Source organism: Poromitra crassiceps (assembly GCF_964638095.1).
Source record: "Poromitra crassiceps genome assembly, chromosome: 12".
Lineage (NCBI taxonomy): Eukaryota > Metazoa > Chordata > Actinopteri > Beryciformes > Melamphaidae > Poromitra > Poromitra crassiceps.
Window position 1 is genome coordinate 15,796,708 of NC_139632.1, and position 27,740 is coordinate 15,824,447.

At 45.2% G+C, this 27,740-nt stretch overlaps 1 protein-coding gene across 7 annotated transcripts in view; it reads left to right on the forward strand.

The window, feature by feature from the left end:
* LOC310787030 (myosin IXB) overlaps positions 1-18,266 on the forward strand; it is a 74,321-nt gene extending 56,055 nt beyond the window's left edge. Inside the window, exons 17-43 of one of the 7 annotated variants that reach the window (XR_014553241.1) lie at positions 2,334-2,447; positions 3,496-3,535; positions 4,730-4,852; positions 4,974-5,054; positions 5,487-5,597; positions 5,690-5,812; positions 6,120-6,269; positions 6,441-6,601; positions 6,871-8,145; positions 8,373-8,448; positions 8,610-8,722; positions 9,590-9,708; positions 10,637-10,830; positions 11,167-11,565; positions 11,659-11,700; positions 11,809-11,920; positions 12,067-12,140; positions 12,336-12,528; positions 12,642-12,770; positions 13,042-13,147; positions 13,365-13,496; positions 13,733-13,856; positions 14,354-14,404; positions 15,493-15,608; positions 15,728-15,879; positions 15,981-16,033; positions 16,404-16,486. Coding sequence is in view for 6 of the 7 variants with exons in the window: in XM_083648355.1 (XP_083504481.1) it covers positions 2,334-2,447; positions 3,496-3,535; positions 4,730-4,852; positions 4,974-5,054; positions 5,487-5,597; positions 5,690-5,812; positions 6,120-6,269; positions 6,441-6,601; positions 6,871-8,145; positions 8,373-8,448; positions 8,610-8,722; positions 9,590-9,708; positions 10,637-10,830; positions 11,167-11,565; positions 11,659-11,700; positions 11,809-11,920; positions 12,067-12,140; positions 12,336-12,528; positions 12,642-12,770; positions 13,042-13,147; positions 13,365-13,496; positions 13,733-13,856; positions 14,354-14,404; positions 15,493-15,608; positions 15,728-15,867; positions 16,404-16,966 (4,861 nt within the window). In the remaining variant the exon portion in view is untranslated. Of the gene's footprint in view, positions 1-2,333; positions 2,448-3,495; positions 3,536-4,729; positions 4,853-4,973; positions 5,055-5,486; positions 5,598-5,689; positions 5,813-6,119; positions 6,270-6,440; positions 6,602-6,870; positions 8,146-8,372; positions 8,449-8,609; positions 8,723-9,589; positions 9,709-10,636; positions 10,831-11,166; positions 11,566-11,658; positions 11,701-11,808; positions 11,921-12,066; positions 12,141-12,335; positions 12,529-12,641; positions 12,771-13,041; positions 13,148-13,364; positions 13,497-13,732; positions 13,857-14,353; positions 14,405-15,492; positions 15,609-15,727; positions 15,880-15,980; positions 16,034-16,403 lie in introns of all 7 variants that reach the window. The other 6 variants (XM_083648357.1, XM_083648359.1, XM_083648355.1 and 3 more) reach the window with 6 other exon arrangements.
* The last annotated feature ends 9,474 nt before the right edge of the window (positions 18,267-27,740 follow it).

Consider the following 27,740-nt stretch of genomic DNA (forward strand, 5'->3'; position numbering starts at 1 on the left):
CTAGGACACTCTGGCTGGGGAGCAGAGGGTGAAAAGGTCTGGTATTATACACATTCGCTGTAGGAAGATAATTGAATATGGAAGTTGTTTTTCTCTCACTTGATCTTTGTTTTCTTTGGACTGGTCACATGACTCGGGTCACATGGCTGTGAGGTCTCTCTCCCCTGGAGGCAAAGTGCAGCAGCTTTCAGTTAGATGGCTATCTGTCTGCCACAGTACCTGTGGAGATGGAGCCAGAGAGCCGGTCCTGCTCACTATAACTCTATTACCTCGCATGAAAGGGGAGACCAATCGTTTTAAATCGGATTAACAAAAATGCAGTCTTCATAAGGTTGCAATCTTTCCATCAGTAATACACTTCCTATATAGGCACTGTTCAGAGTACTTCCTGATTGGTTCTCCATCCTGGAGGAAGTGTTTTCACTGGTTGGTGGTGCTCTGCTTTTACCCTGTGGTGCTGGATGAGATGAGGAAGGAGTGAAATGTTACTGTAGCCTGAGTTGAAGTGAATCCATGAACACTAACGAAACACAGCCTCCTGACAGATGAATCCTCCTTCACCTCATCTCGGTCACCCACATGCTTTGTCCTTCTCCACCTTTCGGTGACCCCAGTGTGTGCGGTTCTCTCCTCTCCCTCTCCTCTCCCCCCCCCACAGACGAGCCTCTATGCTCGATTTCTACTTTGATCACTCAGAGGAGCGCCCTCTAGAGGCCTTTGAAGACATCTTTGCTAGCTATGAGAGTAAGAAGTAAGTGAACTGGATGACAGGAGAAAGGAATGGAGGCACGAGGCCAAGCAGGAAGGGAAATATGGTTTATTTTGAGTAACGGACACCGGTTTGTTCCCCATTCTGAGTTTGCTCCCATGTCAAATTTGGTGGATGATTTTTCGGAGGGATTTAACGGAACAGGAATTGAGAGTTGAACATTGACATTTGAAAGTGTCGAGGGTTTTTCATAAAATAAGTGATTCAATGCACCGATATAAGGCAGTACGACAAAGCAGCCCATACATAGACTTGCATTCACTCTTTCCCCTCAATGTAATCCCAGTCTTTTTTCTGTAGCTGCGATGATCTCTCTCCTTACCTCAGGTTTATTATTCTTGCTATAGAACACATGAAGGTGTTTGTACTGGCTTACTCTGATTAGCCCCGCCTGGATTACTGACATCAACCACGGAGGGCTGGAAACGCACACGACTACACGAGTAACACATACAAAGGCCACTAGCTAAATAGACAAAAGAGAATCGTGTGAGCGTTCTCAGAGTGGAATCAAACGGTGAAGATGTTTTGAAAGTTGGGCCTGCTCGAACCATGGCCTCCCATCATCTCCTGTTTTCAGATCTGAAATTACTATGCTGGTTTAATGAACACAGAAAAATGTCTCCTTTAGGGTTTAAATGAACTCGGGTGAACCCACTCCATTGTTACCTCGATTAAATCACCCATTGCCTTTCAGATCTGAAATAATTGAGGTGTAGAGAGTGTAGGTTTGAGTTTAGTCCTTCCCTGCCTGGCCTCCTCTGTGTTCACGGTCAGTCATGGGTAAGTATAAAACGGTACTGCATGGACGAGCTCTGGAGACGTGGAAAAGGCTCCATATTATTAACCTCACCAGTCCCGGTCTCCAACGTAACACCAGGCCCCCCGTCAAAGGGGCCTGTTAAAGGGCCGTAAACCCAGCAACCTCACCAGTAACAGCCCCAGCATGGAGACAGATGTTGTCCACACACGAGCTTCAGCTCAGCTCTGCATGCTCACCACAACAGTGGCACGGATAGTCGGATACTGGTGTGTGAATACAGCACCGCCGTGCACCGATGTCTCTGTCTGTGTGTCTCCTTGTCTATTCTCAGACTGGATAAGGCAGCATGGTTGGGTGGTCTAGCGTCTCTTGTGGCTTCTATGGATTTAAACATGAATTGTGGGAGAATAAATTATGCCGGGTATTCTTCACGAATGAGCAGTGTTGCGAGTGTGACAGTTGAAGTTCCTCTAGATGTCAGACTCCCAACCATTCTGTAGTGTGCGTGCGTGTGCGTGCGTGCGTGTGTGTGCGCTCCAGGTCCTAACAGTGGGTTTTTTGTTGTTGGTTTTTTTTGCACCCTGCCCTACTTTTTTTTCTCCTTCTTCCTTTTGTCGTTTTCCAATCCCTCTCCTGCTCTCCATCTCCTGCTCTCCACACTGGGTGTGTGTGTGATCATACTCCCCCTCTCCACACTGGGTGTGTGTGTGTGTGTGATCATACTCCCCCTCTCCACACTGGATGTGTGTGTGTGATCATACTCCCCCTCTCCACACTGGGTGTGTGTGTGTGTGTGATCAGGGACATGCATGCACAGATCATCACCTCCATTAAGGACTTGCAGCTGGATGGTGAGGACCCCCGCAAGCTCCTGCAGTCCTGGGGTCGCCTCCGCTTCCCTCGCCACGTCCTCCAGTGAGTCAGCAGACGGACCTGTCCAGATCAGTCCAGTCTAGTTGAGCCTGGCCCAGCCAAAACATGCCCCTGTCTACTCCTCCAGACCTGGCAAGATTTAGCCGAGCTTGGTTTTCCTGCAACAACTTAGACCGACCTACACTCAGTTTGACCAGCTCAGCTCAATCTAGAAGACCAGCCCAGCTATGGATAGATAGATAAATAGATAGATAGATAGATAGATAGATAGATAGATAGATAGATAGATATAACTATTACTGTTAGTGAAATACTCTGACCCAATTTCCCCACTAGGATAATCTAGTTTCTAATCTAATCTAATAAAAACCTAATCTAACCTAAAATGAAGTAATTCTGTCCATTAGCATCTAATCTGCCCAAAAGTAGTTACAGACCAAGAAGTGCAGCCTAAACCATAGACAATGATTCGATCCAGCCAGTGAGATCTGAATTATCAGGCGCATTGTTGCTAGCATTTTACTTTTGTTATATCTGGTCTTGAAGGCTGAATATGCAATGCCTGGAATGCATTTGTTAACTGCTGCATGAGCAAGGCAGTACTCCGAGGAATGGCCTGGCATGTAAGGTCTTTCAGAGCATCTGTAAGAATGTGCCCCCAGTGGCCACACAGCATGTTACAGATCACAGCAAGTTCTGCAGTCTGACACATGGCGACAGTGGGAACATAAACCCAACTTGAATGTAGGGCCCTTTGTGTAGTGGTGAAAGCAAAAGAGCATGGGACAGGAGTTATTTCTTTCTTCGTGTGCGGACTCTCTGTCTTCTCCATCCCATCTCCTTCAGCACCTCCTCTCATTCACCCTCATTCAAGCCTTGCCTCTAACGCATCATTCATCCCATCATCCAGGTGCAACCTTGGATCTCCTCACTGGCTGTCTGGCAGCGCATGAAGAAGACTCACCAACCATACTAACCTGGCTCCACGCGCTCCATCCACTCCCCCCTTCCATCCGCCTGGCTCAGATATTCACCTCTCCACCCTCTAACTCTAACTCAGCCTTCCTCTTCTTTCCTCCCTTCTCCACAGGAAGAACAAAAACACCAGACACAAGCAGATCATCCCCAAGGTAAACCTGCCAAAAGACACAAGCACCCTGTTCAGAGACAGAGGATAGACACTGAGCTTATAGTTTCAGTCATATACCTTTAAAGACACAAGTACCCTGTTCAGAGACAGAGGATAGACACTGAGCTTATAGTTTCAGTCATATACCTCTAAAGACACAAGCACTCTGTTCAGAGACAGAGGATAGACACTGAGCTTATAGTTTCAGTCATATACCTCTAAAGACACAAGCACTCTGTTCAGAGACAGAGGATAGACACTGAGCTTATAGTTTCAGTCATATACCTGTAAAGACACAAGCACCCTGTTCAGAGACAGAGGATAGACACTGAGCTTATAGTTTCAGTCATATACCTCTAAAGACACAAGCACCCTGTTCAGAGACAGAGGATAGACACTGAGCTTATAGTTTCAGTCATATACCTCTAAAGACACAAGCACTCTGTTCAGAGACAGATAGACACTGAGCTTATAGTTTCAGTCATATACCTCTAAAGACACAAGCACCCTGGTCAGAGACAGAGGATAGACACTGAGCTAATAGTTTCAGTCATATACCTCTAAAGACACAAGCACTCTGTTCAGAGACAGAGGATAGACACTGAGCTTATAGTTTCAGTCATATACCTGCACTCCTTTTTTTAGCAACCCACCTGATACTATGATTAATTAGTATCCCCATTCCTGTTAAAGGAGAACTTCACCGCAAAAACAATGCTGATTTATTTTGCACATGATCTGGACCAGTGAAGTCATTCATAAACAAATTACATCACATAACTCAAATCAACTTTCAATAATTGTCAAACTAAATGGGGCGCCCCGGTGGCTGACCTGGTAGAGCGCGTACCACAAAGGCATAGTCCTTCGCGCGGCCGACCCCCGTGGTCCTTTGCTGCATGTCGTCTCCTCTCTCTCTCCCCACCCGCCCTGTCTGCCCACTGTCCTATCCAATTAAAAAAAAAGGCAAAAAATGCCACAAAAATGATGTTTAAAAAAATCTAACTAAATGAATGCCTGCAAAACAGTTTACAGTTTTTGGATATGTGTGAGATCATGTGCAAAATAAATCAGCATTGTTTTTCGATGTTCTCCTTTAAATGTTAGATTAATTTCTTTAGTACGTTGATGATTTAGTGCACATTGAGTGCCATGTAAAGTGGTGATGAAAAGCTAATTTACTGCTACCCTGCAGAATTTGCTCGACTCTCAGTCTCTGAAGTTCATTGTGGGCCTGACGCTGCAAGATCGCACCACCAAGTCTCTGCTCCATCTGCACAAGAAGAAAAAGCCCCCCAGCATCAGCGCCCAGTTCCAGGTAACATCACAAATGATGCCCAACAACAGTATGCACAGTATACACATAAACTTGACCTTTTACACTAGACTAACCCTTCAGCTTCAAGCCTAAATTGAATCATCCTCCTTGTTTTCTGCAGACCTCTCTGACCAAACTCCTGGAGACTCTGGGCCGAGCAGAGCCTTTCTTCATTCGCTGTATTCGCTCCAATGCTGAGAAGGTCAGAGTCTTTCAGTGTGATTAATTGTTAATTGGTTGATTAACACCGTTCTGGTATCAGTAACACATTTGGGCCATCATAGAGGATATCAAAAGGCATCAGAAAGCTATTTTTCTTAATCCTTGTAATGAGAAGTTTTCTTCCAGCTTTTATTTTATTTCTTCATTTATTTATTTATTAAATTAACTGAGAATGCTCTGATTTTATTTAGGATAGTACATGCCATGTGCAGCCAATGAACCAAGTTTTCATTCAACAAAGAGTCATTTTATCTATTCATTTTGAAGTATGGAAAAATTCACGATATCCAGCCCTAATGATTGATGATGATTGGCAACACTGATGTTGATCATTGATTGATTGGTAAATAGATCTGATTGGTTAGACAGAAAATAACAGTTATATGCTTCCTGTGCCATTGTCCATGAGCAGAAGGAGATGTGTCTGGATGAGGCCTTGGTGCTTCAGCAGCTGCGCTACACAGGAATGCTGGAAACTGTGCGCATCAGAAGGTCGGGCTACGGAGCCAAGTACACTTTCCAGGTACTGTGGCCCTGCACCTTATTACCATGAGTCAAATCTATTCTTTACCTATTGCGTGATTTTTTATAGCCTCTGTTGTCTTGTCCCTGCAGGAGTTCATAGAGCAGTTCAGGGTGCTGCTGCCAAAGAAGGCCGCAGCCTGTAAGGAGGACGTCTCAGTGCTGTTTGAGAAGATGGGCCTGGACCCCACCACCTATCAGATAGGCAAAACTAAGGTCAGCCAATAAGCTCTTGTTGTTGCTTTAGATTTATAGTTTTAGACGAACCCCCATTCTGTTGACAGTGTGCTCAGAATGAATTCCAAGTGTCTCAACTGTCTCAATTAATTTCCATTACCCTTTCTGAAAACATACCGGAGGTTTGCAGATTATAAGATTTAGAATGTCCCTGCATGTGAGATATGTGTTCTGTTATAGCATCATTATTGTTTGGCAACTCATATTGTCCCTTGTCAAATGTGCTTTTTACTGCTTTCTGAATCAAATATACAACTTTTTTCTGTGCTTTTTACCTTCTACCCAGGTCTACCTGAAGGAGCTGGAGCGGCAGAAGCTGCAGGACACACTCCACAAGGATGTGATGCAGAAGATCATCTTCCTTCAGCGGTGGTTCAGAGCTCAGCTGCAGAGGAAGGAGTTCTTGGACATGAAAAAGGCAGCCAGCTTGATCCAGGTATCCATCGATACAACCAGTGTTTTCTTTTTTTTGTTTTTTGTTTTAGGCACTTACATCAACATAGTGACTTTGTACATGTCTCACTCTGTTTTGTTTGTAGTGTTTACAAGATCATTAAACTGTAGAGTCTTGATAATGTCATATTGTCTTCCCTCTTTTCCCTTGTAGCGTTCATGGCGCAGGTACTGCAAAGAGGAGCAGAGGCGTCGAGCGGCCACTCTGATCCAGGCTGTGTGGAGGGGGTCCAGGCAGAGAGCCGAGTACCGCCAGCATAAACAGGGCATTACCAAGATACAGGCCCTGGTCAGAGGACACTCCGCACGCAGGAGGTAACACCAAGACACTCACTCAGACTGTGTGGGACTCTGATTTGTAAGTTGGCACAATATTTAAAGCCCAGTCCGGGACATCAACAACTCAAATGGAGCATTGATGGTCTTGAAATGTTGTGATGACATTTCAGAAGATGTCTATTGTTTGTGTCATTGATATTTGGGAAATTCAGAGACAGGGACAGATTCTTTAGCTTGCCATAAAAATGTAATTGTAATGAGTGTAATTGTATCCTGTCGTTACATTTGGTTTGGTTTGGTTACAGGTGCCACTCCATACGTGAGGAGAACAGGAGGAAGGAGGAAGAGGAAGAAGAGGCTCGTAAAAGAGCAGAAGAGGAGGAAGCAAAGCGGAGGGCAGAGGAGGAGGAAGTGAGGAGGAGGGCAGCAGAGGAAGAGGCAGCCCGTCTGGTGAGGGAAGCCGAGGCCGCCAGAGAGGCCGACGAAGAGGCAGCGAGGAAAAAGAGGGAGGAAGAGGAGGAAAGACTCCGGCTGGAAGAGGAGGAGAGGAAAGCGAGCGAGGCGGAGGAGGTAGTCTGGCTTAAGCAGCAGCCAGACGGCATTGATGTGGAGCCTCAAACGAGGGAGGATACAGATATCGAGTTGGTCACGGAGGAGACACTGGATGACAACCTCCCTGTCCAGGATATGGAGGAGAGAGGTGACGACGACGGAGAGGGCGCCTCAAGCTCGCAGACTGAAGAGGAACAGGGGAAGGAGGAAGAGCTGGAGGAGGAGGATGAGGGTCTGGGTGCGGATGAAGAGTGCGGCGAGCCTTCATCTCCCAGGTCTGATTCAGAGACCGTTACCGCCAACGGTACCATGGCTGAGGCCGGACCCCAGCTGGACGAGGAAGAAGAGGACGAGGATTTGGAGAACCAGACCCTGGGACCGTCGGACTCGAAACCTGCCCAGTCAGAGAAGCCCGGGGTTGGCGTGACCTTTGAGGCAGCTGCATCCCAGGCTCCAGGTAAGAGTTTGGACAGCCAGGCCCCCAGCGCTAGCCCCGCTCCTTCCCACGCTGAGCAAGAGAGAGTGCGACCTCCCCCTGTTCACAAGGGCCAGGTGTCCAGGAGCCAAGAGAAGAGGAAGCAGAGGAGACAGAGAGGGCTGGAGCACAACCAGAGAGAGACTGAACGAGCTGCCTCCACCTCCTCCTCCTCCTCAGCCAACGGCAAGGACGAAAGCAAAAACCAGGAGTCCGCCAGGCTAAAAGAGCGAGCGGACAGCAAGGAGCTGGATAGCTACACCTTTGTGGTGATGGACAAACGAGGGAAGAAGGAGGCTAAAACATCTCCTCCACCTCCTTCCGCCGGCCCTGTCCGTCCGTCTTCGTTGTCACTGCAGCGCTCCGGCTCTGACGTGCCGGAGAGGAACGGCCACGGGGAGGGCCTCGGGGCGACCAACCTGCAGCGCCGCCCCGGGGAGAAGAAGCAGAAGCCAGAGAAATGGAAGGGGAGGAGAAGTGAAGGAGAGCACTCTGAGAACACCAACCCTTCTCCGCCTCACAACAGGGAGGACAAGAGGAAAAAACACGCACAGTACGTCTTCTATTCTTGGCATATTCTTGTTTCTACCCTTCTTTAAGCATGTCTTGTTCTCAGTTACAGATCATTTATATTAATATACATTCGCTTTATAATGTCATTACCTCTGGGATCTTCAGCTTTATAATGTCATTACCTCTGGTTTTCAATGCGGACCCCAGTTTCCTGTACCTTGTTCATATTTGTATCGCATCTCTCCATCTCTGTCCCTCCGCCTGCAGGAGTCGAACAGCTTCCTCTTCAATAGACAGTTTGTCTCCATCCTCTGAGGGAGCCGGTGCCGTTTCAGGCAGAGAGGTATCATAACTATTCATCTGCTTCAATGCACCATTTCATGTTTTATATGCTCAGATGTAAACTTCAATTTAGACTCATTCAAATCCCAGTTATTCTGCATGCAAGCTTATTGTATTTGTAAAATAAGTATTCATTCATTGGTTGTGTTTTCTGTTCTGCAGATGTTTTCAGATAGCCATCCTGATGGCTCAAAGGGAAGCTCCCTGAGAAGGAAACACCAAGATGGCTCCGGTCACCAGGACTCAGCCCACACCGTCCCATCCACACCAGAGAAGTACTGCACTGCACAGGACTAGACACACTGATAATGAACTGTAGCAGGGGGAGAAACGGCAACGAATGTCACATGTCGGCAATAATATGTTGGCCAATATCTCTGAGGAGACGAGCTCTAATGAAGTACAGTAAAGAACTGTGATTATGATGATCAGTGCAGAAAGAATAATACTGAGGAAAAGCCCCTTCACATGAAATCATTCACAGTTGCATCTAACCCACTAGGAGGTCTGTCTGAGCCAGATGGCTTATGGGGGACACACTTTGTCTTGTATAATGAAACCGGCCCTGGCGCCCTCATGTGGTGGTATGCACACACGCGGTCTCCCTTAACCATATATAGATACACAGGCAGTTTGTTATGGGGAAAAAGACACGATTGCGGAAATTCCCGATAACTGAATTGACTCTGAATGGATTGGCTTGCCTACGTTTCACTCACTGGGCCAAAGATTTATCAGATGAAGGGATCAAGTGGATTGCTTTGTTTTTAATAATATATATTGTTGCTATGGTGATACCATTGGAGCAAACTGTGAATATGTGGCACTGTAAAGACAGACTCTCTAGATAGTACAGTTTTCATGGTATTCTCAGAACTGGACATTTTCTTAGTTATTTAGTTACACTATTTGTTTTCGTCTAACTCTTGCCAAGAAGGAATACCAGTTTGTTACATGCATGGACATGATCAGGAACACGAATGTTGGGGAAATACAACAAAGGAAAACAGTGATGAGACAAATGGAATTTTAAATACCTCCATGAACAGATCCATGAATGTGACTATTGGATATTTTGGATATTTTAGCTTGAGTTGGTGTGTGAATATTCTCAAGAGTTTCTTGTCTTGTGTGCCCTGTAGGTCAACAGGTTTCCTAAGCAAGATCTTGAAGAAGCGAACACACAAAGAGGCCCAGACTCCAGACGACGGAGATTTGACACTAGCTCAGCACCTCAACGAGAAGCCAGCGGGAGGGGAAGGTAACTAACACAAAGAGGAAACTGTCTATGGCTCTGTATAAACTGTCCTTGTCAACGCTGCAAAGAATCTCCATGTTAACAAGTCATTCAGTCAAATGTCAAATTGAGTCCCAAAATCCAAATTTTCAAGCGATAAGTGAAAGAGATCTGCCAATGCAGTGAAATAATTTAACTTCTGATGTAAACAACTTGTTTAAAAAAAAATCTAGAATCAAGTGTCATTTTCTTGTGATCTGCCTTATTCTGACTTGTTTGGTAAGGTAAAATAAATGTGAGCTATGTCTATACATAGTAGGAGACATTGTGTGCCAAAATGCTGGCCAGTGTCATTTGCTTTCCTTGATTAATTGCTGTTACAATATGTTTGATAGTGTTGTGAGTAATTAGGGAAGGGGAATGACTGGTCCCTTCCATTGAAGACCATTCCAAATAAGACTTTGTTACTGTGACTCACACAGTATTTAAGCTAACGTCCCATCTGCCCTGCAGTCAGAGGACTGTTATTCATGTTATTCAGCAAACTGCTGCACTCCATCTGCAGGGCTTCTGCAGGCCGCCTCCGTCATATTTCCTGGAGGGAGACGTGGAAAGAAAACACAGGTGTATTATTATTATTCCAGAGGCTTAACTAATCATGCTGTTTGCTTTCTGGATAAACAGTGGCCCGTGTGGCTCGTGCTCACTGCCAACCGGATAGCTTGACTCAGGATTCTCTTTCATGGTGCTGATGCATACTGGACCTTCTGCTGTGGTGCTTTGAGCTCGGTTTGAGATAGGCGGGTGAAGCGTAATGGATAAAAACATTGAATGAATCAGGAACACTTGAAATGTCATCTTTAGAACTTTGTTGTAAAATAAATTGTCCGGCTTTTCCCCCAGTACTTAATGTTATTTTGTGATCATGCTCATTTCTCTCTCTCCTTTTCAGCCTCAATGCACGGACACCCACCTCGCTCCAGTTCTCAGCCCCACGGGGAGCGCGCTGGCAAAGGCTTGAGTCGCAACCCGACCATCAAGATCAGCCGGGCCACTCGGGTGTCGGAGCAGTGGAACGCCTCGCTGGACCGAGAGATCACCAATACCAATGAGCTGCGGCACCTGGATGAGTTTCTGGGCAACCAGGTACATTAAAGGGGGGATTTTGTCTAGCTTACAAAATGACACTAAAGTACAAAATGCTGTGCCCAATAAAATACCTAAAATATCACATGATTGGTTGTGTTGCCTTGTGGAAATGCACCCTCATTTCCCCTTTCTCATGGTCAGCTCGTTCAAAAGAAATTGTTTTGGGGCTAGGCTTGTGCTTGTTGGAGGATATCTGACTTTTCTTAATTCCCATATTCAAATATTCAAATCACATCTATTATTATTGCGTCTGTCCTGTTAAACTAAACTTCTCGTGTTGCAATGTTTGAGTAAGTTCATTAATGAATATCTGCCTTGACTTTGTCTCTGCAGGTGAATGATTTCCGCTCCAGGGGGAAGCAGCTGTCAGCCACAGAAGCCATCTTTGTCACAGCCACCATGCAATTCAGAGAGCAAATCAAAGCCATGTATTCTCTGCCAGTGAGTCTAATCACAGGCAGGCACACACATGCACACAATCCAATTTCCACTTCTTCTTTTTTATTATTCTGTATTTTTTATTCTTCTTATTTTGTCTTCCTCTGCCTTAAAATTCACCAGAAACCCACTACTGGCTACAAGGGTCTGATGAAAGGCTACCAGACCAAAGTGATCCACCTGGCAGCGGTGGAGCACAAAGGAGAAGTGCAGCTAGTGGTCAACCTGTTCCAGTCAGTGCTGGACGGCTTCATCAGAGGGGAGATGAAGAAGGAGGAGACCGAGCCTGCCAAGGTGAAGCCACACTGAGGTTCATGATCAATCACTCTCGTTAATCCACATGGGAATAAAATATTGTATTGACACTGGTGCCTATCTGTATTTCAGCCTGCTAAAGCTAGGAAGAAGAGGCGGAAAAAAGACAAGAGTGTAAGTATGCAGGATCGAAATTCGGTTTGACCATATTTTTCTTTTATTTCACTAACAGAATGCCGGTAACAAAATGGCGATTTAATATATAATTGATTGCCTTTCTAGATGGAGAGCCCTCTGGATCATGTGTTCAACAACTATCAGGTCAACATTATGCAGTCATGTGACCAATGTAGCTCCTACATCTGGGGCATGGAGAAGGCCTACATGTGCAGTTGTGAGTTCACACCCAAACATGCCTCAAAATTTACTTGTTTTGCATTTGTGTCCAAATAAAGAAACCAGGCACCATGCCATATAAACCATGTCAGTTCCTCAAACTAATTCACACATTTTTGTTACACATCTGGTCTTGTTTTCTAGATTGCAAAATGGTATGCCACAAGAAATGCCTCTGCAAAATTGTCACCGACTGCTCCTCCTTCTGTGCCAAAAAGGTATGTGTATCGGAAAGGCTCGGGAAACACCTGGGTTAATGACGTGTGCTAGCTAATGGCATAGCCTACCTAAGTCAAGTCAAGCTATAATTAAACTTTTTTGCACTTGCAGTATGTGTGATTGTGTGGGTCTGATAGATGCTGATGGAATGAATAGATCTCTCATTAACTGCTGCTGTCTGGCTCAATCCCCAGAGCGATGAGGAGTCCAACGGTCTGCACTTCGGGGTGCGCGTGTGCCACCTGATCAGTGAGAAGAACCCGGTCCCCATGGTGATAGAGATTCTGCTGGAGCACGTGGAGATGACCGGCCTCTACACAGAGGGCATCTACCGCAAGTCTGGCTCTGCCAACCGCATGAAAGAGCTGCACCAGCGGCTGGAGACTGGTTAGCCCCATCTGAATAACATTGACAGCTAACAGACAGTGTAGCATTGCCTTGTATACGTTTCTCAGCCCTCTGAGTTCCTTTGTTGATGTTTGTGTTGTTGTCTTCTTTAGACCCCCATCTGGTTTGCCTGGAAGACTACCCCATCCACACGGTGACAGGTCTGGTGAAACAGTGGTTGAGGGAGCTGCCAGACCCACTCATGACCTTCATACATTACAATGACTTCCTGCGTACTGTGGGTAAGGATGCCATTATCCACTAGGGGGCAGCAGAAATAATATCTCTGGGCTTTACTTTTGAAAAGTGGCATTTCCCTGCATCTGACTCTGGATAGGGTTTTTTTTCTTTCTCTCTTTGTTCATGGTTGACATGATGACATTGATTAAAAAATAAATAAATTGCTAATAGGTGCTGGTAGGTAATGCTTAAATTTGACATGAACTTTTCTGAATATTTGCTAAGAATAAAAATGAAAATTTGGGAACATTACTTACACATTTTTCTCTGTAGAGCTGCCAGACAAACAGGAGCAGCTTCAGGCCATCTACAATGTGCTTGAGGAGCTTCCCACAGCAAACTTCAACACATTGGAGAGACTCATCTTCCACCTCGTCAGGTAGGGATTCTCTCACACATGTCATGTCATGTTGGTCAGTATTCATTTATTAATATGAACTTAGCCATCTTACCTCAAGCATTAAGTTATGACATGACTAATCAGTGTACTCTTGAGTATCACTAAAACTCTAAAAGGATAACCTCAGAGCAGAGACAACCCTCTTCTGTGATAAGTACAGTAGATTCTAAATGATTGTCTGATAATTCTCTTGCAGGGTTTCCAAAGAGGAGACTAGCAACCGAATGTCTCCTAACTCCTTGGCAATAGTGTTTGCACCTTGTATCCTGCGCTGCCCAGACAGTGCCGACCCACTGACCAGCATGAAGGACGTGGCCAAGACAACCACGTAAGACTGCCATGACTAGCTAGACTGTAGTGCTTACAGGTCTTAACCAGGGATTGCAAGAGCAACACAATTTTATTTTAGTTTAAGATATTTAGCATGTTTTTAGTTTTGTTTATATAATTTCATGTCACATAAACATGTGCAGAAACAGTGAACAACTGTAAATCTGCACACAGTCACATTCCTTGATACTGTGACCTAAGATATTCATCTGCTCTTTCCTTATCCCTCTGTAGATGTATCGAGATGCTGATCAATGAGCAGATCAGACGCTATAACGAGAAGATGGAGGAGATCGAGCAGCTGGAGTACGCTGAGGCTCTGGCTGTCAACCAGCTCAAACTCAAGAGACAAAACACGGTGAGAAAGACTGAAGCGGAAGGCTTGTCCTGCTCTGGATTGGCATGGTTCACTAACCAAAAGTTTTAGATTTGTGGCTAACATTACCACGATCATGTGAAGATAAAAGGAAAGCCATTTAAACATAATTACGCCCAAGTGCAAGGGCAAATCTTTGCTTGTTTCTAGCACTCAAAATAAATAAAAAATATTTTAATTGGCACTGGGTCACTGAAACACATCCTTTGATGTACTGACCCAGTGGTAATTAAAAGGGAAAAAGGGAGATTTTGAGTGCTAGAAACTAGCAAAGATTTGCCCTTGCACTTGGGTGTAAGATATGGCCCAATGTCGCCATATGCATAAATGGTTTTATTATGCCATATGCCAAACTTAAATAAACAAATTACTATTAGTAAGATGTTGATCAATTAAATCATATGGCAACCCCATTATCAGATATTAATGTGCGTTGGGTTACATGGCTAACATGGCCAATGTTCCTTGTCTCTCTTTAGCAACCTCGGCATTTACCTCTCAGGTTCTCACCTCCTTACAAAGGAGTGGTGGTATGTATCATCAAGCCTCAAGGTCTCCTGGTAGATCTAGTATATGTAGTTGTGTGTGTGCCATGCTGACACGTCTGTGCATGGCATGTTAGACGTGGGTGACCTATGACCCTCTGGCTGTTCTCTCCTCCCTCCTTCCTTTGTTTCTTACTAACTGGTAGAACATTGCATGATTCTGTTAGTTTGGTTTAGATCCTACTTGTGATGTGAAGGATCAGTCTGTTCCCTTTTCTATTATTCTTGTTCTCTCTGTGTGAGGACAAGATGGTTCTGGGTTTGGTGTCCAAGTACTTGTGTTGTTGTCTTGACTTTTTGGAAGGCAGTGCCCCCTGTGAATAGCATGGCTTTCAAAGCATCAGCTAGAGGGAAATAATGATTAATTTTTATTTATTTATTGATCAGATTTTGTATTAGTTTTTAAAAACAATTATATAACACAAACACAAGAGACCACAAACAGTCTACAAAAAAAATAAAAATATATACATACATACATACATACATACATACATACATACATACATACAATTTATTATTGTGTGATATTCTAATATCTTCATAACGTGTTGCCATAAAGAGGAACGTTGTGAAAGTCATGTTATTTGCTGAGTGTCTGCTGTAGAGTGGCAGGACCTTTTTGGATTGTGGTGATGTAACATTTGTCTTAGTTCTGAAATGATCTTTTTGTAATGATATGAAGTCCTCACTTTGCCTGTTTAAACCCTTGGGATGTCAATGATTGTGTTCATTAGTTTCTTTCATGTCGCTGCATCTGTGTCTCTGCCTTTTCTTTTAGTTATTCACAAAAGGCCTGTGAGAATGATGTGCAGTTGCATGACTTGCCACAGGCACCATCCACCCTCGTCTCCCCTCTTTTCCCTCTTGTTCACATATGGTTTCAGATGTGGGTCAAAAACCATGTTTGATTTCAGTTGTAATTAATGGACATTTTCAAACGTAGTGTACACGTTACCAGCCCAGCAAAGCACAGCAATCACACCACATGGTGTCCTAGAAAGAAAAAGCATTTCGCCCCAACGCTGAGTTGTTCAAGGAACCTGTATGTGATGGTCTGTCTGTCTCTGCAGGTGCATGAGAAGGCCAGTTCTGATCTAAGTGTTGTTCCTGAGAACGAGCCTCTGGACTCGGACACAGAGGCTGAGAAGAACCTGGTGGAACGCATCAAGTCCATCAAACAGGAGAAGTAAGTCTCCATTGTCTCAATACAATACCTCTCTTTTCTCCAATGTCTAGCTTCCTTAGCCAGTCTCCTTTGCTGTCTCTCTCATTTCTCTGATGTTTTTGCCCTCCGCTCCCCTCCAGAGAAGACCTGGCTTGCCGGCTGCCGGAGCTGGAGCAGCCTGGTTCGGACCAGGAGAACTTGGACTCCGAAGCTTCGCTGAGCTCTGAGAGCCTCTTGGACGAGCAACAGCGCTCCTCTGCCCACGGCTCAGAGCCTGAAGGTCAGTATTAAGGTACAGTCGGCCCTCTCCTTCCTTCTACCTGTTTCTCTCACTCACTGGTGGCTTTCTGACCGGGCCGTTGGGTTGGGCCCTTGCTGTCTTTTGTGGTGCAGGTCTGGACCAGTGATGGTGATGGGTCGGTGCCGTCTGCTCTGTAGCAAAGCAGGTTGGAGCAACAGCCACTGTGTGTGTGTATGCGCGTGCATGTGTGCGTGTGCATGTGTGTGTGTGTGCAGTGCACATTGTGCGGTCATTTGCACACCTGCGTATGCATGTAAATATGCATGTGTGGCACAGCAGCATGCTGAAACCTCGTCCAAAGTGTTCATTCATTTGGCACACGTCACCATAGCAAGTGTTTTGCTTCTTTGTGCCTCACTCAATGTGATTTTTTGCTAGCTAACATGGTTGCATGATCTTCCATTTGTCTTCACCCTCTCAGGATGGCTGTTTTTGACCCTTAGACGTGTCTGGGAGAGGAATAATATAGATTTTTGCCTTCCTCTGAGCCTTCCTCTTTTCTGCCTCTCTTCTAGGACGAGGTTGGCCCCTGCTGAGGAGATACAAGCCAGTCTGCCTGCCCAAACCACCAGAGCTGGCCCTGCGACCTAAAGCCCCAGGTGGGCGTTACTTTCTGCCAAACCTCAGCCATGCTAGCTCCTCCTCTTCTGTGTCCAGCTGTGCTTCTTCCTCCTCCGTATCCTCCAGTGCCTCCTCCAGGCATCAGCTGCAACGCCGCACGCCCGTCATCCCAGGCACGGTTAAACTCCCCCCGGGCGTCCGCATCCATCCTCCAGCCTGGGGCCGTGCGCGCGCCCTCACCCCTCCTGCAAGTCGGCCATTTAAAAACCTGATCAGGAGACGAGAGCAGCCCGGCCGCCGTAAAGACAGCACCCAGTCCCTGTACATTGACGACCCAGACTGCCAACTGCTGTTACCTTTTTCCTCCTGCCCCCCCTCCGCTGCCGCCTCCTCCTCCTCCCTCTCTATGGTTGCATCTTCACCTCAGCACCAGCAACCCCAGACGCAAACCTCGCCTACAAATGGCCGGAGACGTTTTTCTGACCCAGACATACCTTATATGGACGATGAGGTCTGACCAGGGCAGAAAAGAGAGCAAATGAATTGGATGATGGGCAACAATCTCCCAGTAGAGAAGGAACCACAAGATAAATGGCACACGTTGCTGTCCTAGATGACAAGACAAGTAGATGGTTTGTAGTGAGCCAGGAGAGGATAGAGAACCACAGTAGAGAAACATAACCTGTAGAAGTGAGTGGACATGAGAGAACGGTGGTGACATGTGCAGTAACCAGGGTGGGCCAACAAAGCACAACAGGGGAGAGACAAAACGGAGGCTGTTACAGTTGCTGTTGTCATGGGAACTAATCAAGAAGCTGAAAATGTGTCTCAACTCTTGTCGTCCTATACGACAGCGAACACAACTGGACAATGTTGCCAAGCACTTTTTCTATCATTATTAATATATTGTGGTTACTGTTGATGAAATCAAATTGGACGTGGGCTGTGTTTTCAGTGGCCTCATGATGGACCTTTCATCTGTTTATTTTTGTTGTTTTTTTATTCAAGGAAATATTGCATTATTATTTGCACCTTTCCATTCCTTAGTTCTCCTAATGAGCAAGTCAAAGCAGCAGTGCTCATGGAAATGTTAACGAGTGCCTTGATTCTGTACTGTAAGTTGACAGTGTACAAACTCATTGGTTGGTTTGACCTGTAATCTTGATGGAATTGGGGGTTGGGTGGGACAGGAGGGACTTTTTGGGGGGTGGGCGTACTTTTGTATGATACTTGTGTGTTTATTGTACTGAACAGACTCAAGACATGTTTGAAACAACAAGGACATAACAAACACACATACACACACATTGTGAATGTTCCGGTGCCTTATCACAACAGCTGCAATGGACAACAGTCTCACTCCTTCACCTTTGAGCTGCAGCACAACACAGTGTGGGACAGGACTCAACCTGAACTGCTTTCACAATAGCAAAGGGAAATGGGAGCCGCACACGCCACTTTTTCCTTTGGAACGAAGAAACACCAACCCAGCCATGACAACAAGGGCTGTGCCGCCACGTCAGCTCAACAGTCCTACCATTCACTTTCTCTCTCTAATATGGACATGGCTTCACTCAGCTGTACTGTACCTGCCATTCCATGTGGACAATTCCCTAATTTGCAGGCTCTTTGAAGCATGGATTTGGTCCATTGTGTAATATGATATGTAATACTAATGTTCCTCTCTCTCTGACTGCTGTTGAATGCTGTTTGTCTGTCTTGATTATGAGGAAGATGTGTAGGTGTGTATTGTTTAACAGGGAGTGCATGGTTGGGACTGAATGTGAGCTGTGATGTTACTATTAAACAGGACAATACAGTACATGATGCTTGTAACCTCTGCTGCTGTGTGTTGTGTTTGGGCACCATGGGTGATACTGCTGTTATGGTACGGAGGGACTACTTCTGTAGACCACCTTTCCTTGGCGCGGAGACCCCAGGAAATCATATGAAATCAGTTTTATTTATTTATTTCCAAATTCAGTTTTCCCCGCTTAAATTTTCATTTAGGGGTTAGGATTGATATAGATATATAGGGATAGATATAGATGTGCGTTTTTGATGGCTTGGCTGAAAACCTCAGGACCAGATCCAGCAGGAGAGAAGCCACATTACTGGTCAGAACGCCAGCGGCCTGGAGCAGCAGGAAGTGGTCCAGGCAGTGATAGAACACACTGAGGAGGAGACCCCCTCCAGAGGGGTGATCACTTCTGTTGGGGTCGGCCCCGGCTTCCTGTTTTTGATGGTGTTCATTTACTAATTTTTTTTTAGCTGACCTGTGACTAGCAGAGTCAGCTCTACATGTGCATAGTCTGTGAGTGAATCGCTGGATGATGACGTTTCACCATTGGTCGGCTGAAATGCATGGTTGGCACCTCAGAGCGCTTCGGAGTAGTCTGGGCCCAAAAGGCCGATCCCGAACCTGTGTCAAATGTATGGCAACTACTGATGTTGAATCAGTTGTCATTGACTGACGAGATTTGGCTGATCTACATTCAATATGTACATTATATGTACAATATGTACATATAATATGAATACAACCTATTCCAGGTTTCCTGCAAATCGCCTGATCAGCGTACCTGCTAATCTTTACAGTAAAAACGTCCAAATGTGGGTTTACATATAGGAGAGACGAGAGTGATTATGGCTGATATTCAGAGAGATGGTTGCTTCAGAGAAATAAGGGTGGTAGAGAAAGAACATGATCCTTTGTTGCAAGACCTCTCTTATCAAATAAAACATTTATTTCATACTAATAATATTTCATGCACAAATTAAGAAATAACCATATAGGCTTCTTATATATGTCTGAATTCTCAAGAATATACATATTGATAGGCCTGTTTTTATAAGATACTATTGCCATAGCCTACATAAATGCCATGATATGAACATGATTAAAATACAACCATATGAAATCCTTCATATTCTACATAACTTCAGGTCATTTTATTTCAGGATATCTTACTCTTAAATGAGTATGCAGCTCGGGTGACCAGAGCCCAGGAAACCAAATGTGGGACAGAGAGTACGTTTGTGTGGGACAATGTGGGACACATTACCACTGCTGAGTGAGTGGGGCTGCAACTAACGATTATTTTCATTATTGATTCATCTGTGGATTATTTTAGACTAATCCATTAATCATTTGGTCTATAAAATGTCACAAAATGGTGATACCCCCCCCCCAAAGCCCAAGATGTCATGCTCAAATGTCTTCTTTTATCCTGAGCAACAGTCCACAACCCAAAGATAGTGGTGTCATAGACGACTATAAAGACATCAGAAAGCCGGAGACCGGAACAAGAGAAAACTTTTTCTTAAAAATTAGTCTCTCTCAGTGGGGTTGGGGTAGTCATGAGGGGCCCCAGTGCAAGCAACTTTGACAGTGCCCTACACACTAGTTTTACGAAGTACAGACACGCAAGCAAGCGGGCACATACACATTAGGCATAGGCTATATATTTTACCAACATATTGGATTTTACAGTTGAATGATTTACTTAGGCTATCGTATGGGGAAAATAGAGAGGTCAGCAAGATATCTGAACCATGGATAGCACTATATATATATATATATATATATATATATATATATATATATATATATATATATATATTACCAACGTGTTGGATTTTACACTTGAATGAGTTACTTAGGCTATTGTATGGGTAAAATAGAGAGGTCAGCAAGATATCAGAACCATGGATAGCACTATATATATATATATTTTACCAATGTGTTGGATTTTACAGTTGAATGATTTACTTAGGCTATTGTATGGGTAAAATAGAGAGGTCATAGAGCAAGATATCAGAACCATGGATAGCGCTCTGACATCCAGTAACACACAGTCAAAGTAAGCAGCACCTGAGAGCACAGGAGCTGTCTATTTCACTGTGGGTCTGAAATGTCTGCTGACTTTAACATGATTAATGTTGATTTTATGTTGAATAAGAAACCATGACATATCGGTGCTCTCCATCACTGGTCAAGGAATGCCGGTAGGTCAGAATAGCTTAGGCTAGCTAGCTATCTACAGCCTAACTGTAGGCTGCTGTCTCCTCCCCCACATTCCCCTGTTCCCTCCCCACCTCCTCCCTTTCCCTGCTCTCTCCTCCCCCACATTCCCCTGTTCCCTTCCCCTTTCTCTCTGTCTGATTGTTCAATCAAGTTGTTAGTATTGTATTACTACTTTAATTGTTATTGTTGTGTCAGCTAGATTTAGCTAGACATATTCTCTGTGAAGTCCTCTGAGACATGCTTGTGAATTAGGGCTATACAAATAAACTTGACTTGACTTGACAAACAACAAGAACTATAGTAGTACTGTCTGTCTAAACTTCTGAACATCAATTATAGAACTATACTGTATGGACAGACAGTCTTCTGAGGACAGTCAGCTGCCCCCCCCCCCCCCCCCCCCCCTCTCTCTCTCTCTATCTATCTCAGTGGTTTGGCTTTTGAAAACTAGAGTCAATCAAAATCTGGGACATCATCTCAATACTGATATGTGCCGTGGGACATGGGAAAAGACACTGTTCAGAAACCACCACCCCAAACCAGCCTAATTGGGCGGAAAACCCGCCCAGGATCTGGCAACTCTGTAGGGTAGCTGGATTTTCGCGCGCTTCCGTGTGTTTGAATTTGATTCGGCCTCTGATTGGCTAACCGTGAGTTAAAGTTTAGAGCGAGAAGCTTGAGCAGTCAGTCCAACACTACTCTTGAACGGATCAGCAGCAATTCGGAGAAGCTACGGTTACCAACTCGAATTCTCGAATTCTTACAAGTAAGTCAATGTTTTATTGTCACAGTACAGCTCTCTAGGACATGTGTCAACATAGTGTTTGTCAGCATCTTTTTTGGCGTGGAAAATGCGCGTTTTGTGACGAGAAACGGACGATAGCTTACCAGCCGCACTAAACACCTTGTTAACGATGTAACTTAACGTTAGCCCTTCTAGCAGTACTAACAATACAGTGTTGTAGCACATGCAAGGCTTACCAGATGGCAGATATTTACAATACCTGTCCAGTATAACCATACTGCCTTTTTGATCACTTCCAGTAAGAAATTCGATGATTAGCCCACTATGTCCCATTACTTAATCACCAGGCTTAGTGTTAGCGTTAAACCAGCTAACGTAGGGCCGGGGTTCCTCTGCCTTTCCGACATGCTGCCACTCCGAACGTTAACTTCCATTATTCGGACTGGCGGTCGTTCACCATAGAAGCCGCAATGCCGACCTTAGGTTTAGGCGTGGGGGTGGGAGAGGTTAGGTTTTGGGTTAGGGTCTGGGGGAGGTTAGGTTTAGGCATGGGGGAGGTTAGGTTTGGCGTGGGGGCTGGGAGAGGTTAGTGAAAAACGGGGAATATAGACCCCCTTTCTGAGTGCCGATATTTCGGAGTGGCAGAACGTCGGAGTGGCAGCACGTCGGAGTGGCAGCTTAGGCTACCTGTCGTTGGACTAAATTGGCAGTTGATCGCTGGTTTTTAGTCAAGTGCTTTAGTAAAATGAGCAAGATGGAGTTGTGACTCGTGAACCTGTAATTCCGTGTGCAAATGCCGTTAGTTGTAAACACAGTGTTGGGATCAGGAGTAGTGAACTAACGCTACATGTCGTTGAGAAGTGAGAGAACATGTCCGCACGTTAAATGTCCTTTCACTTTCAACTAGCCTACATGTCGTTGAACTAGTAGTTGAACCACATTTTGCAGTAGCTTGCTGGTAGTTCATCTACATTCATATTTGCGTAGTGAGTCAAGTAGTTAAACTACTTTTTGGTCAATACAATGAAAGGACTGTCGTTGCTGTAGTTCTGTGCAAGACACACATGTATGTTGCCTCTGGTTGGCTTGCCCTGATATTCTTACCCTGATCCTAGTCAAGTCTTTACTGTTCATTTGTCTGATAAAACAAAACCCAGAAGAACCCAGATTTGATTACAACAACAAAATATAGTAGCATTGAATGTATTGGGTGTCAACTATGGCAATAAACTCAATTGAGAGGCATATTTTTGCTGGCATTGTGCTTTTTTGTAGGCTATTACATTTAATTTGATATATCAATTTAATGCTTTTTTTTTTTACAAAGTAGTTTGAACTACTTTTTCTGTGTAGCTTGTAGTTTCCTAAACTACATTTCTCCCAGGGTAGCTTTGCTGTAGTTTCAACTACTTTCCATGGTGAAGTAGTTGGTAGCTTCCCCAATACTGTGTAAACAGCAGTTCATGGTGAAACACTCTAAAATACTCCTTCATACTTTAAGCTAAGGGACGCCATTCAAGTGTAAACGAGAAATCGCAGTTATGTTTTATAGTTGTTCAACCTTTATACCCTATTACCCTATGGAGCCAGGAACTCACAAACAAGCTGTACGTTTTTTTAACTAAATTCCCACATTTTAAAACAGTGACACTTCAACTTTTGCACATTTCTCCATTGTTTAATTAACAGTTGCCATATGTAAGTTAGTGATACAGCTAATGTTACATTCTCCACAGTGTACATCATACATCAATGTAATAAGTAGTGATATTTCTTTGATATTGGATATTTCTTCTGCTTGCCTGACCAGACCACTCTATGATGGAAGCTCGCTTTGCCCACCTGCGCCAGCGGGACAACAGCGTATCTATGCTGAGGGTGAAGATTTCCCGCAGACAGACTCAGACCCAGAGGGAGAACAGGGACCGCCTGTTGCAAACCCGCAGGCAGCTGGACAGGTTGCCTGAGCTTGAGACCTCCAGCCTGGACGCCTCCATGACAAGGCAGGACAAGGCAACAGCTAAACGTAAGGATTAACATTACCTGTGACATCAATACACTCACCTGTTGTTTCACATCAGGAGTTAATTCCAAAAAGAAGAGTGCCTTCAGTAGTGCACTGTACGTTTATGCTAAAACTATAACACTTTTATTGCAATTGTATGTTGGTTTTTCTCTTGTTTTCTTGCCATTTACTTGCCATGTACTTGGCCAATTCCCCCTGCTGTCCTGGTCGATGCTCCACCCCCTCTGCTGATATGGGGAGAGCCATAGACTAGCACATGCTTCCTCCACTCCGATACATGTGCAGTCGTCACCAGCTGCTTCTTGTCACCTGACAGTAAGGAGTTTCACCGGCAGGATGTAGCACGCTGGAGGTCGGATCAGGATCATGCTATTCCCCCCAGTTTCCCTCCACCTCCTCTGAACTGACGCCCCGACCAGAGGAGGCACTAGTGCAGCGACCAGGTCACATACACCACCCGCAAACACGGCCAATTGTGACTGTAAGAACGTCTCTGACCAATCAGGAAGTGCCGCTGCCGGTAATTGAACCCGGCTCTCTGCGGTGGTAGGCGAGTGCTTTTACCTTTACACTCCCCAAATGCTCTGCAATGTTCTTGAAATGAATAATAACATATTTCTCAGTATTTTATCATATCATCAAGAATATCGTTATCACAGAAATACACAAATATCCTGAATTGTTTTAGGGCCATCCCTACTACTACTTCTACTACTACCATGATTCACTCAAAAGGATTTGCTCTCCAATTTAAATGTAGCACATGCTCTGATTCAGAGAGACAAACAATGAATTAGCAGTTAGGGGTCCAGGGTCTCTCCAGGAGGTTTTGACAGGATGCATTGGCTGTTGCAGGGATCAAAATCATATCTCATATCACCAAGCTACCCAACCATCTAGTTAGCTCTTACCAGCATCCGGGTAGTGTAGCGGTAGATTCCCTGCTTACCAAGACAAGGGTCGCAGGTTCGCGCCCCCTGTGTTACCTCCGGCCATACAGGCACAATTGGATGTGTCTGCGGGTGGGAAGCCGGATTTAGGGTATTATCCTGGTCGCTGGACTAACGCCTCCTCTGGTCGTTCGGGGTGCCTGTTCGGGGCGGAAGGGAACTGGTGGGAATCGCGTGCTACGTCCTGCCGGTGAAGCTCCCCGCTGTCAGGTGAAAAGAAGCAGCTGGCAACTGTGTCGGAGGAAGCATGGTGCTAGTCTACGCCAGCTCTCCCCAGATCGGCAGAGGGTGGAGCAGCGACCGGGGCAAATTGGCCAAGTACAATTGGGGAGAAAATGAGGGGGGGTGAAGTGAACTCTTACCATATCTCACACTTCTTCCACTTCTCCACAGAGACAGCTGTAAGTAATGAGAAGATGAAAAAGCTAGAGAGCTGGAAAGAGCGCAAGGCACTGATGAAAGAGAAGGAAAAGAGAGAGAAGAAAAATGTTTTCAAGGCAGGGTTGTACCATCCAACCAACACCTTCAGCTTTGTCCCTCTGCCTCCTGTGAAAAAAGGTAAATTGTAATTGAATTACTAGGACAAAAAAGGCTTTAAGGCTGTGATATACTTGTGCACCAGCCTCGACCTGGAGTCTTGCCAGCATCAGTTAGTCCTCCTGTATACTCGAATGTCAGCTTGAAAGGGCTCGCAGGGGAGTCCCCAGCAAAATGAGTAAAATTGTGTGATTTTACTAGGATTTCAATGACTCTCCTGCTATCTCCCCATCTACATTATATTATACTCGCGCTGTTTGCGTGATTTGCGTCGAGTCACATTTTTTAGGAGCTGCACGTCCCCTGCGCCGACAGGCCGGCCAGCCGCGGCGCACCCCTCGGCGCATTCGCCGCTGGCTTTGACGCCGAACCATGTAAAGCCTATTAGGATTAAGATCATTTTTGCCTGTTTATTTGAGATAAAACACACAAGTGCTGTGACCTTGTCTGTTTTGGTTTAGTTCTGACCTCCCATTTTCTTACAGGCCAGCCTGCTGTGGAGAGGTCGACCAGTAGGCGTGTCCAGTCTGCTGTTAAGAGGTCAACCAGTAGGCAGATTGCTCTTGTCCAGCCATTGGCAGTACTTAATGGGACCACCAGGACCAAAGCCTCTACAGGTAACATGCGTTACAGGACAGTGAGATAACATGAAATAGCATCTTTACTGCCTTGATTTGATGCATTCTGTTGAAACAGGATGTCGGGGCTTTTTCTCTATTTATAACTTTTTCTGTCTGTGTCCCTCTTTTCTACAGTGACTGCTGAGGACAAAGTCCAAGTTGTTCTGATGGTCATGTACCCAGCTCCGGCCGACTGCCTCCCTCCTGTGGATTCATCTGAATCTCCAGCCTCCTTCGCCCCTCAGGGCTTTGTGTTCCAGGCTCCTGTCGGCTTGTCCTCCTTCAGACTTCAGCCTCTCACTCCTCGCTCAGCAGACGCTTTCCTCACACCAAGGTCTGTCTCTTTTCCCCTTCCTTCAAGTAGACTTATATAATGCAAAGTTGATGCCCCCTTTTATTTGGAAATGAATTACTTGGGGGGGGGGGGGGTGCTTGGATAAAGTGCTTGAATTTCATGTTGTACTGAACCCAGTTTATGTTTTTACATTGCTTGACACATTGTTGTATGCAAGTCACTATATCTCTGACTCAAACACTGTCTGCACTGCAGGCTATATCTGTCTGCACATTAAAGTTACGTTCGACTCAAGCCCAGTGAAAAATCTAAATCCCATTCTTATTTCCACAGGTCCAGCTTCAATCTTCCCTCAGCTCCTGCTCCTGTGTTCAACCTCGAGCCTCAAGCTGAGCAGAGCGGACTCTCTCCCCCCAAATCCCCCCACCGATCCTTGCCTCGCCCCTCTCCCTCCCCCCACCGATCCTTGCCTCGCAGCAACTCTCTCAAGGCTGAGAAGCACCCCACCAGAGAGCAAAGAAGACTGAATTCAGAGGATTCCTTTGAGTTGTTGCTCCAGGAGGACCTGCTGCGCTGGGAGCACGAGCGGCAGATCGAGAACGTGGAGCTGCTCGATTTTGAGCTGCTCGAGTTTGAGCTGCTCGAGCAAGAGCTGCTCGAGCAAGAGGCCAACGAGCTGTCCTTCTCTTCCACCTCCTCCGTCACCAAGGTGATTTACTCAGTTTACTCCTCCAGCGTTCTTTCTTTCTTTCTTTTAAATTCCAAACAGCCTTGATTGTGTGAGTTTTATTTTTCCCTGCCTGTATCTTCTTATTGTATTTGACCTGTTGACTGTGAAGCCAGCGGTCGCTTTTTGACGTTTGATGTCTGCCCTCACAGTTTCTTCAGATGGACATCAGGGAGATGATTCAGGAGTGCACCATTCACCTGCAGGGGGCACTGAAGGAGCCCATCCACATCCCCAAGGCCACCCATGCCAAGCACAAGGGACGAAGGTACTGGACACACATTCAGTGCACATATTGTCTGTAGCTGTGAATATATTAGATTAGAACATATCTGAGGAGGCAATTCTTTTTTAAATGCACAACTGAACATCCTCTACTTGTGCTGCAAACTCACAAGTGTTTTTGTACTCATATTTTCTCATGGTTATACACTGCATGTCTAGATTTTCATTATTTTCATCCTGCGTAGAGGTAAAAAGCACACACACACACACACACACACAGAGACACGCCCTCTCTCTCAGTGACCGTGTGTGTGTGTGTGTGTGTGTGTGCTAATCCTGTAGGGATGGAGAGGAGCTGGACAGCCAGAGTGAAGGCAGCAGCCAGACAGACACCGTTTCTCTGGCCTCATGTACCTCACAGAACACACTGGACAGTGACAAGGTGAGAACGCACACAAGACACACACACCAAAACAGCTTATGTATACGATATTTTCATACTGGACTGGAATTGCCTGAGTCACATGTACGGGTAGGGATGCAAATTGTAATCAATTTCCTTAATCGATTAATTGGTCATGTTAACGATCAATTAATCATTACATAAAACAGGTTTTGACATACAACATAGAAAATACAGAACGTGGGTTTTTATACATGTAAACCTACTCAACAAGTTAATCAACCAACCAAACTACTTGCATTAGGCCGTGTGTCCATATAGCTTCTTTTTCTGACAGTTAAACCCTGGAAGTGCGCTGGGGAGCGCTGATCCCAGCGCACAATATGCAATCAAGCAGATTGAAACTCACGTTAGGAAGCGAGCTTGATAGCTAACAGCTAACAAGCTAGCAACACACGTTCTGTGATAAAAGCACAACACTCACCAGAAATATTGAGTGACTAGCCAATCTGCTTGCACAATTGAGCCTTTCTGTCTCTGTTGTGAAAAGTCTTCCTGAAAAGTTACAATATTTTCCCCTGGAAGCGCTGGGAGCCGGCACACACAACAGTCGGAGGGCTCTGAAAATAGATGCTGGTTGCAGCGCACTTTCTCTAGACATCCGTATGCGCCCGCATACGCTCTCTCCTCATTGGAAACAACTGAAAAAAGATGCTGGGGCTTAGGAAAAGAAGCT